This window comes from Candoia aspera, chromosome 5 (assembly GCF_035149785.1).
Source record: "Candoia aspera isolate rCanAsp1 chromosome 5, rCanAsp1.hap2, whole genome shotgun sequence".
NCBI classification, from domain to species: Eukaryota; Metazoa; Chordata; class Lepidosauria; order Squamata; family Boidae; genus Candoia; species Candoia aspera.
Window position 1 is genome coordinate 57,675,310 of NC_086157.1, and position 12,106 is coordinate 57,687,415.

Below are 12,106 nucleotides of genomic sequence, written 5' to 3' on the forward strand. Positions count from 1 at the left end.
CTCTTTGTTCAACAGGAATTAAATCTTAGTCTTCACATAGATAGTTCATTGACTTTATTATTATCTTCCTACTTATTACATATTTTAGCATGTAAACTTTACTACAAAATGGATAAAAGTCACATGTGCCAAACCAGAAAATATACAAACAACATTTTTCATTGGGACAGTGGCCACTAACAGTTATACACAGTTGCACATCACACAGATTCTTTTTCTGGAATAAAAACAATTTGTCTACTTATTGTCCCTACAATCCAAGAACAATTAATAAGAAGTATAAACATAGAACCATTTGATTTCTTCAATACAAAGCACTACACAAATGTCATAGACATAGAAAGTTTGCTCGCAAATATTTCTCCATTTAATATTTTAGAGCTAAAAATATATTTCAAAGGCATCTTTATTAATTAAATCCATCTAGGGCTGTTGGGATTGATTGAACTATCTTTCTCATTTCCACAGCCACCCTCTTCTATCCAATCTTGCAGCTTTACATTCTTGGAAGAAGCTGATGTGATGTGCTGTAGCTGAGACCTAAAATTGTACAACTGTCTATAAAAATATATAATTTTATTTCCCTTGCTGAAGGCCTGCACTGCTAAGCCTTCAAATTCTACTTTAATTTCATGTACATAGAACTTCAAGACACACACAGAGTACACATGCCACATTCTTTTAGACACAATTATTATTCTAAGTAGCAATGCAATGAAAGGCAGTATGTCAAGGATACACATAATTTCCACTTATTAACATATGGCACAATTTAGCAGTATCTTCTATGTGCTTCCTCTATTTTATGTTTTTTAAATGTACCCAAACCATGATTTTTTAATAGAAGTCTTAAGCTCAAGAATACATTTTTGCTCAAAAAAGGCAGGCAGACTTGGAGTACTAGGTCCCAGTTGCACAGGTACCAATTGTCTTTGGATGGCATCATCCAGACCCAGGACTAGAATTTTGGAAAACGGTATGCAGTTGGATGATCAGAAGAGTTTAAAATGCCAAAATTATCACACCCTTCTCCACAGCCTCACTTTAATCCAATGGAAACAGGGGGTAATTTTATATTTGCTTTTATATTTGCTTTTTATGTTTTGCCAGTTACACTTCCAAGTTCCCTTCTTTTAGGTTTTATTTTAAGGACTTACTTTTACACTTCTTAAAACTCTGAGAAGGCACAAATGCATTTGCGTATGTAGCATCCCTAAAGGAGGAACTTCAGTATTCTAATTAAGCTGGAATTCTGATGCCATTTCCCATGCAGCTGATCTATTAACTGTTCAACACCTAACAAGGCATATTATTTTTGAATGAGATAGTAAAAAGTTCTCAGATTGCAGCCTGTTCAATAAGCATTCCAAGTCATGTTGCCTTGCGATTAACATTGTGATTTAAGTTTGTAAGGGATGATCTCTAACTACGTTCCCTCTGGAGAGGGGAAATATTAGGTCACAGTTTACATCACCAACAGACATGGTCCACAACATTTCAAGTTTAAGAGCAAGAGACTCTTGAAAAAAAAATGGAATGAGGGAGTCTATTTATTAGTTGCTATTGCTGGCTCTAGTACTCTTTTCCCATTAGAGGTTTTCTAGCTCTTGTAAATGCAGATCTTTCTGTAAGCAGCTCACAGTACAGAATAATTCATCAAAAATACAGTCAATCAGTGTATACTTTCTCCCAACCATCTTGGTACTGAATATGAGAGTGCAAAGGTAATTTAATCTAGTGGCCAGCACTGATCCACCCCTTATCCAGCCATAATTTAAAGACCATGGACTATTGCTGGGATTACAGCCACCAAATCAACAATAATCAGAAGCTGGGAACAGAATTAAGTTCATTGCTTAAGTAATCTGACAATTTCTGAAGTCCAGTTTCAGCTTTGCAAGTGTTATTTGGAATATCCCTACATTACTTTGTAAACACATCAAACTTGGCACATGTGCAGAATACGTGGTGAAATGCTCATCACCCATTTTACCTGCACTTTATATACATAAAAACCTCTTTACAAGGGCTACGCAGTCCTTTGGAATTGATTTCCAAAAGGTACTTCGGAATGCAAACACAGGACCTGCATGCAGTACTTCAAAGCAGCTGTTCAGTCTTGGGAAATGAAATGGCTGATTTAATGTACTGCAGACAAGTACTACCTTTGTGCTCCTGAATGTTCCAAATAAACTTTTGAAAATAATATCCAAAGCTTTGTATAGCCCTGCTCCATACAGCTTAAAGGATACAGATAACCATGCCACTTTAGAATGAAAATACTCAACCTGTTATTACCTGTTATTCTGTATGAACTCATGGTTATTTGACAATTGACCCTTTCTAGGCATTTCACATGCTGATTATGTTCACATCAAGTAATGAAAAAAACTTAATTAAAGGCCACCTGATTCAACAACACGATAAAACTAATCTGGTTTTGTTTGACGTAGTTGAAAACAAAAAGAAAATCTAACCATAGTTATGCACAGTATTATTGAACAAAGATAATTTTATTACAATCTTTCTTGCTCTATATTGTAAATCAAGAAACAAGTGTGAACACAGTACCAGACAGAAAATAACTAATACCATCCAGTTAAGATACAGATAAGGGTACTCAACAAGGCAGTATCTTTAGCTAGAAATCTTGGTCCTCTAAATTCTTTGTAAAGTATTGCGCTCATTAGATTTGTTGTATTTTGAATACAGTTTGGTAAAGAAATATCAAAAAGAAGCAGTTTTAATATATGTGTATGCTTCCTAAAAGCATGTTAAAAAGCAAAGATTAATATGTTTTCACAAATGTGTTTCTACTTATTTTCTACATGTCATTATGTTCAAGGTTGTCAGAAAGAACTGAATACATTAAAGTTAATTTAAGCTTGGAAGATACTTCTTATATGAATTTTGGTCCTGCTGAGGAGTTAGTAAAAGTTTATGTGCAAATGTAGTAGAGGCTCCTCACTCAGTACATTTTAAAGAAAAAAGTATCTTCAGAAAGATAACAAAATGCCTAACCATTTCCTGGTTTCTATGCCCAACATGTCATCTCCTGAAGCTATTTTGTTTAAAATCTAAGCATGCCAGAACTCAGTTACAAATTTGTTTATAACATAGTTAGCTCCTTATGAATCACAAATAATTCAAACCATAGTAATAAAAATTAGTTTCACAGAGGTACCGAAAAAGTCCTTGCCAAAAGTGGAATACATATGAGTAACAGATTATGACCATCATTCATTTTCGTTAAAACAACTAGTAAAAAGTTGTAGTAGTTATTCAGTTTGGTGTTATATGTCAAGATGGTTATAGCTCTGCCAGTATTAAAATACACACTATCTTAAGTTGCTGATGCTGGAAAAGATAGTTGGGTTCACACATTAGCATGTATCGACCATAATGGCTGGTTTCACACACTAAAACCAAGCCAGGTAAATCACTTTATTGTTTGGATAATCCAGCCAGTGAATTTGCTATAATTTATGACAGGGACTGATAACCTTTTGAGATGGTGGGTACCATTATACAATCTCATACAACAGTGGAGGTGCCAAGCATGTTACTGTATTTTTTTGTAATGCCAAACTCACATACAATTGGCTTGCTTACCCTGAGTTCCCACATAAGAATGATAAGATCCCATGTCAGAACATAGCATTTTTAAAAAATAATGTCAATGTTCTTTAGGACTTTAGATATTTTGATGCCTATGCGTTACCCAAACCTCACTTATGGCTACAGTGAATCCTTGCCTCTCTTCTGATCCATTTCACTTCTCTTTGGGGAAAACATGGACAGAGATATATGATTGGATACTGCCGGCTTCTTTATATCTCATTCCAGGCAAAAACAGATATGTGGGGACAGTGCTGGTGCCTAACATGTATGCTTGGGGAATAGTCATCTCTACGGTGCATATACTGAGACTCAGTTGAGGCTAAAAATGCCATGGATGGGCCTGTGAGTAGGACAAGAACTCTATTAAATGCTCATTCCTTTAAATTAATATGTTAATACATAAAGGCAGAAAAGAGAGTATTTGTTAGTAGCTTTGTGTACTTCTGGTTCCAAAAGTATTTGGAACTGCTTGTCTAAAAGAAAAGACAGTTATAGGAAAACTGAATCAGTCAATGTTCCATGCAATATATATATATATGAGAAAAATCAGAGAAATTAAAGCAATTAAAAATTTCAGCAACTACCAATGATCAGTGGTAATGTACTGAACATTTAAGTGTGTATACATGTGGGTTTATGTGCGTATATGTATGTATGTATGTATGTATGTATGTATACAGACAGGGATGCGGTGGCGCTGCGGGTTAAACCGCTGAGCTGCTGAGCTTGCTGATCAGAAGGTCAGCGGTTTGAATCCGCATGACGGGGTGAGCTCCCGTTGCTAGTCCCAGCTCCTGCCAACCTAGCAGTTCGAAAACATGTGAGTAGATTAATAGGTACCGCTTCGGCAGGCAGGTAACGGTGTTCTGTGACTGTCATGCTGGCCACATGACCACGGAAGTGTCTACAGACAAATGCCGGCTCTTCAGCTTTGAAACGGAGATGAGCACCGCCCCCTAGAGTCGGACACGACTGGACTTAATGTCAAGGGAAACCTTTACCTTTTTATGTATACAGACACTGGTTCCATTGTTTGAAACTCAGCAAGAAAGTCACTAAAGAGAAGATGTATTTCCTTTTCTTTAGTGACTTTCCTGCTAACTCTCAAACATTAGAATCAACGTCTACCACCAGGAGCAACAGTGTGGGTCGTTCTCAAAATTAGGGGAATGATTAAAATTAGCCAGCAAAAGATTAAAAACAAAGATAAAGAATATTTAGCACTAAAATATGTCATTTAAAGTAATATTTAAAATTTATTATAAAATGAAGATGAAGGTTGATTTTGAAGGGATCTTTTCTTTCCTCCCAAAGGATTATTTTGTTTTTTTCCAGACTAGCTGGATGTCTGGCTAAGGTTACAGTTGTACTGGCTTGGTGATTATTCTACAAGAGAAAGCATTTGAGAAAGTTTGACATAATTAAAATTCTTCATTAAATAAGCTTTCATTTTTTTAAAAATAAAACTATTCCCATTTATCTAAAAAAACAAATTCCAAATGCTCAATTTGAGTGAATACATTATTAGTTAACATGACAAGGGAAAAGGCAGCTAATTTTGTAAAAGACAAATTAATTCTCCTCCTAGGAAGGTTCAACTGATAGCAGATATTTAATTATTGCAGCTTTAAACATCTACTTTTCTACGTAAGACATGTAGACAGTTGCTACAGATTTAGGAATATTATGGAACTAATTCACCTCCTGGAACACCGGGCAAGAGTGATGTGACTGTCTATTTTCAAGTTTCCCCAAACTGCTAGTAATGCTATAAGTAGAATGCAACTTTGATCCCTTAAATGTTTTGTACTCTTTTAGATGACTGGATAGGCTTAACAGACATGAAGTCTCTGTGCGTGCATGCGTGTGTGTGTGTGTATGTATGTGTGTGTATATGTATATGTATATGTATATGTATATATGTATGTATATGTGTGTGTGTGTGTGTGTGTGTGTGTGTGTGTATGTATATGTATATGTATATGTATATATATATAAAAGCTGTATTTCCCCAATCCAAATACTGTGTTGGATCTAGGTACGGCATTGTACACTGATAGTGGAAAATGTAAAAAAAAACAAAAAGTTTGAATTGCAATTGCTGACATAACTGCTTTGTTTGGCTATGTTGGCAGGAATCTCTTGCAGTAGTAGATTGTTACACCTCCTACATTTTAACTGCTGAAAGTTTATTTCATGCAAGTGAAAACAATAGGTAAATGGCTGCAAAATTCAATCAACTATAAGAACTTTTCCATACTTCAGCAAGAAAGACTTTTATCAGATACAGAGTTTGCCTATTGATTTATATTTTAAAGGGAATGTATTTCTCTCAGATCTGTTACAAATCTGTATTTTGCCTCAAACAGTTAAAAACAGTAGAGTGAAAGAAGTCCTTTCTCAAAGTTAACATTCTGAAAAAGAGACAAACGAAAACAAAACAAAAACAAAGAAGAGTTTGCTTGGTCTAAACTTTTAAATAAAGCTTTCAAGGCTTTTAAAGGTGTTATTTCTGCAGCAAACCAGCGATCCAGTAAAGTCATATTTGGATGATACAGAGACCTGGGAGACAATGTAGGAATCTCTTGTGCTTTGACCTTTTCTATGTAAAATCTGAAACAGAATTCTACCAAGATTCATCTAATGGAATGCTTGAAGCTATGATCAGTTAGCTGGATGAATAAATGTTATCTGCTCCAAAAGTGCTTATACTATCATTTTCTAGCAAAAGAAGCAAATATGGATTCAAAGACAGAGCGCAGAGGCCAGCAAGTGGTTCAAAATGTCTTTTAGCTTCAAATATGGATGCTAAGATTGCATACTGAAAGGCTGGGATAGGATATGTAGGCAATGTTTGGCCAATATAGTTTATGAAAGCAATTAATGATATGCTAGTGTTTACATTTTAATTTTTTCTGCAGGCAAGATGTAGGCAGTCTGCGTCTGTATCTGTTTACTGCCCATGGTGCTGTCATACTTGTCTGAGACATTAATGTCTACACATTGATGAAAAGCTATCCCAGAAGACAGAGAAGATCTTATATTGCCCTAGCCCTAAAACAGGCCACAAGTGAAAAACTTGTTTGATGCTGAAGACCACTTGGGAGAAAGAAAAGAAAAAAAAAATCCTTCAGGTCTATGAAGGTTAGATCATTTAGATATTTTTAATAAATGAAAGTTAATAAGTCTTTAAGATTCTAAGACTGGAATTCACAAGTTGATTCAGGAGTTGCACATATTAATGATAGCACTTTTGCAAGAATCTGATTTTCACAGAGGTCCCAAGAAAAGGATATTTAATAAAAATGATGAAAATACCCTGGTTACCTGTAAAGAAGGAGGACTGTGGATTGCTATGATACCCTGTTTTTTTCTGTTCCATATGATTTATGAGGTGGGTGGGTGGAAAAAGAGGCTTTAAAAAAATATATCAACAATGAAGGGGCAAAGAAATGAGGGTTAAAATTTGAAATTAACTGTGCATGTTCCTAAGACTAATAGAAGAAGAGAATAAAAGCTAATTTAGTACCTTTAAAGAGATTGGGCGGTGTTGGGCTTCAGGGTTTAGTGACAGTGGTCTAGACAACAGATTTCCTGATGCTTTGTCGACAACTGTGGCTGGTATCTTCAGGGGGAATGTGGCCACCTTGCCTCTGAAGATGCCAGCCACAGCTGCTGGCGAAACATCAAGAAATCTGTTGTCTAGGCCACTGGCACTAAACCCTGAAGCCCAACACTGCTCAACAGATACCAGCCTTGGAAGCCTACACCAGTATATTCAAAGAGATTGCTGCATGCAGAAGAATACAGGACTCAGTACTGATTTCCAAAGTATTTAGGCATGTTTAAGTTTCGGCATGTTTAAATTTAATTGTAATGCACAGCTGTTAATTATTTTAGAGTAAAATGTTAATAACTGTAAATTCATGAAGATGGAACTGTACTGGTAAATCAGTATCAAGGACATTAAACCCCCAGAACTATTCCTGGGTAATCTACATCCTGCATATGTTTTCAAAAGGGATAGAAACTGTGCAACAGCAATGCTTAGTGTGTTAAAACTCTGCCTCTGATGGAACTGATTTATTAGATGGTGTTTTAATTTAATTCTCCATTCATGGAGCAAGAATACCCTCACTCACAGCAATAAACAGTGAATTGGTCTTAAGAAGTAACACACAGCCTTTCACTTCACCCCTAGCCATTAGAAGATGAACTGGGATACTCAGATTTCACAGTAAATCCTGGTTAAGGAAAAACTGATAAAACTGAGTCAAGACTATTCTATCAGAGGTAGAATCACCATTATATTCTACTCATTGTCATTTCTTTCTAAACAAAAATATGATATGGGTTATTTTTAATAGTTTGATAGTAAAGGATTAGCACCTCTAGACAGTAGAATCTTGGATTTATGCACAGATGGGAACAGTTCAGACATGTTATACCTCCAAGGCCTGTGTACAGTACCTAAAAACCCACCCACCACTCCCCATACATCACCTGAACCTCTCTTTATGCTCCAGAATGGTTGAGGTACTGAATATTTTAGCAAGCTACCAAACCTCTTCATTTAAGGGAAATGGTAAACTACCTAACTGGCACATGATACTTTACCACAGTGTATATACTCCAGTCAATCAGGTCACTAAAAATGCAATCTTGAAATCTTTGGCAAGGCAGGAAACCTTGTGTGTTCACACACAGGTTTTATGATGAGATTGAATTAATTTGACAGCCATTTGCATACCTGGGAGGGAGCTGTAATACACACCTAACTTTTTTTCTCTTCTTAATTCAAGCAAGGCCAGCACATGTGCTTGGTAGTGGATCTCATCTATGCTGGGCACTATTTCATGGAAGTCAGGTTTCTGTCACAGATCTAAGGCAAACATCACAATTTACAGGAAAGAAAATGAGGACATCAATACATTGTGCGTTGTTAGAGATACACAACCTTTATAACACAGTAGCAGTTATTATTATCTCTGGGTTTTCTATATCCTTTTTGCTTTGGACCATCCTCAGTTCCAGGTGGGCTGAATTAGGTTTGTTTCCTTCTCCAGCTTGTGCTTAAAACAAAACAAACAAAAAACAATGCCATGGAGGTTTAATATTAACATAATGCAGTGTGGAAGAAAAACTCACTCCTCCCAGACCCACAACCTTCCCCACATCAATAAACTTTGCTGTCATTCTACTACAGTTTTAAGATCAGCACATGAAGGCTTAATTTATGGGCCATTAATACAAGGTGGGAAATCTGTAAGTCTCAGATATGCAGTTTTTTTGTGATGTCCCAAATCTTTGGATGCCCAGCCCTGGGAAATAAATATGGCCTGCTCTTGCTGACTGTTGGAAGATTTCAACAATTTATTTATTACAGTCTGCATGTTACCTTCTGCCATAAGTATTAGCCTTTAAAGTGCCAAAAATACTCTGCTGTTTGCAAGAGACTAAAATGAATATGGTTAATGTTTGTGTTTTAGTGGAGTGGTATGTGTATACAGGTAGTCCTCACCTAATGACCACAATAGAGACTGGAATTTCGATTGCTAAGCAAAGCAGTAATTAAGCAAATCTGACCTGATTTTATGACCTTTTTTGAGGTGGTTGTTACGCAAATCACTGTGGGCATTAAGCGAACCACATGGTCATTAAGCGTATTAAGCAGTTCCCCACTGATTTTGCTTGTCAGAAGCCAACCAGGAAGGTCAAAAATGGTGACCACAGGACACTGCAATGGTCATAAATGCAAACCAGTTGCCAAGCTCCCAGATCATGATCACGTGACCGTGGGGATGCTGCAATGGCTGTAAGTGTGAGAACCGGTTGTAAGTCAGTTTCTTCAGCACTGTCATAAGTCTGAACCATCACTAAACAAATGGTTGTTAAGTGAGGACTACCTGTATATGTATATATCTCTTTGTGTTACTACTATCTTCTTTTTTTGTTCTGTTATTTTAATCTCATATACTGTTTTTATGGTTTATTTATTTGTACTTTGAAGCTGGGTTTTACACTCAAAAGAAGGCTACAAAATAATAATAATTATTATTATTATTATTATTCAACAGTACTATCTTAAATAAGCAGAATAATAACAGCAATCTGTTGCAGCTGTATACTTCCACAAAGTCTCAAGCAGTGCTTGACAGTAACATTCCTCTTTGCTCTTTTCTTTCTAGTACTTATTCAGCAGCAGGCCAATCCATTTAATTCTTGTGGCCAATACTCATAATCAGGACTATTTTCTGTAAATGTGGCAGCTTTCCCCTTTCCAGCATCACACTGGCTGAAAATTCTGAGAGTTGCAATTTCAATGCAGCTGGTCTATTCCACTTAACACTATCTCTGCCAGTGGCTCTTGCAACATGTTCTATATGTAAAAGGAAGATGAAAGGAAGAGAAGAAAAGAGCATCATAATTTCCTTTCCTGTGCCTAATGATAAAGCTATAAATTGTGGCCCAAATTAAGGCAGTTCAGGAAATGACTGGATCCAGCTAGTTTCAAAGATCTGTTACAAAAAAAACAGATTAGTTAATTACTTTCTCCCAGAGGTATAAAAATTGGAAAAATATCTATAGCATATGAAACAGTGGATTAATTTAGTCAGTGCTGCAAGGACTGTTATTTTGGCTGGGTTGTTACATAATACTCTTGTTGTCACTATTGCTGAAGAAGAAATAGTGGCCTGTTTTGCATTTAATGTAAAGCCACATATGCGTGGATTCTCACATTCTCCACCCCGCCCAACTAATCATATTATGACTTAGTTTATGTGGAAGCACAGCGACTTACAGGGTTCACACAACAGATTGGGCTAAATGTGGTTGATAATTAGTGCTTCATGTGAGCCTTGTCAGTATGATTAATTTAGAGTTTAATGTGTTGTTCAAACCTAGTTAATTCATCAAACCATGGTTAAGTGAACCATGAGTTAGTAAGTTATATGAACAGAGGCACTGAGTCAGCACAGAAGTCGAGCTTCCCCATTAATCTCCTTTATTATCTGTTAACCTGATCCTTTCAACTGGAGATACAAGAAATTGAGCTGGGGACCTTTTGCACACAAAGCACATGCTCAGTCACTCAGCGATGACACCTTTTTAGTAAGCCTTCTAACAGTAAATGAATATATGCAGAAGCATTATGAAAATAACCTACCCTTTGCACTCTTGATGGTCCTTTGCAAAACATGTTGCATTGCTGATACAGTCTTTTCACAGGCCATCTGCAATTGAAAAAAAAAACAGTTTTACAGTATTACCATTTCACTAATTCTGGCCAGATTGAATATTGATTGACATTTCAGATAATTATTTAAATTGGATAAGAAACACAAATCAACGTGCTTTACTCTTTAAATCTCTTTCCTATTATAGAAATGCTGGCCTGACTGACACACCAAGCTAAGCCTGCCAGTAGTTGGGGGGTTTTTTTTGGTTTGATGGGTGAAACAACAGATTGTAGTTTAGGATTGGTCCAATGTTTGTGCAGGATCATTCTCATTATGCTAAAACAGAGGTTAAGCATCATTCCTAAATAAGGCTGTTAGTTTATTTTAGAAATTTTTTATGGCCACCCATTGTAAGCAAGTAACATATAGCCTTATTTTGCATAATCTATTGATCCTGTTCAGAACAAAGACAGACAAATATTTTTTCCTATAACTGATACAGCAGAAGAACTGAAAAATCTATCCATACCTTAAGATTGTCTGGATGTTTGTGAGTCCAAGCCAAGAGCATGGCAGCAAATAGGTCTCCTGTTCCAACAAAGACAGCATCTACTTTGGGAGACTCCATTCGGATCCTTTGTGTCACTATGGTGCCATCTGCTGTAGCTTTTAAGGCATTATTAGCTATTAGTTACATTCTTCTCAGTTACGTAATCATATAGGAACAGTATATCTTAGCATGGCTTTGTCATACATTACAGTAAGTCCAGGGTCCAAATTTAGAAGCATTGATGTTGAACAGCTATGAACAATATTGTGTGTGTGGTGCAATTCTGTGGGATACAGGGATAATTGAAGTATTGGACTTCGTCACCAAACTGAATTGGGCTACTGGATTTTGCAGAGTTAAGGATCCCCCCCACCCCCTATCTTTAGGCAAACATATGCCTTTCCTGATAGTCTCCTGTTTCAATGCAGACTCAGAACTTCTTGGAGAATGTGGAATGAAAAGTTTAGAGATGAAATTAGTTACTTCACTGTTGACTCAACTGCACTTTTTGGACTGTGATAACATGCTGCAATGGTCAACATGTCAGGATAGCTGTTTCATTCACAGTGGTTTCCTTCACCCCTGACATCTTGGGGAATGGTACATACAGCTTCTTGTTATCTGGAATTCTGTGTGATTGGAGTTCCAGATCCTGTGGGCCTTCTGCATGACGTAGGTAGTATATCTAATTCACATAAATCAGTTTATGCAGCAATTCAGCACCTGAACATTTTGAATTAAACTCTAGTAAACA

The 12,106-nt window shown here is 36.4% G+C and overlaps 1 protein-coding gene across 5 annotated transcripts in view; it reads right to left on the reverse strand.

The window, feature by feature from the left end:
• Positions 1 to 39: 39 nt before the first annotated feature.
• Positions 40 to 12,106, reverse strand: part of PDXK (pyridoxal kinase) — a 59,556-nt gene continuing 47,489 nt past the window's right edge. Inside the window, exons 9-12 of one of the 5 annotated variants that reach the window (XR_010068072.1) lie at positions 11,332 to 11,468; positions 10,790 to 10,856; positions 8,396 to 8,693; positions 40 to 5,007 (exon numbers count right to left, since the gene is read on the reverse strand). Coding sequence is in view for 2 of the 5 variants with exons in the window: in XM_063305279.1 (XP_063161349.1) it covers positions 8,581 to 8,693; positions 10,790 to 10,856; positions 11,332 to 11,468 (317 nt within the window). In the remaining 3 variants the exon portion in view is untranslated. Of the gene's footprint in view, positions 8,694 to 10,789; positions 10,857 to 11,331; positions 11,469 to 12,106 lie in introns of those variants that run through there. The other 4 variants (XR_010068073.1, XM_063305279.1, XM_063305280.1 and 1 more) reach the window with 4 other exon arrangements.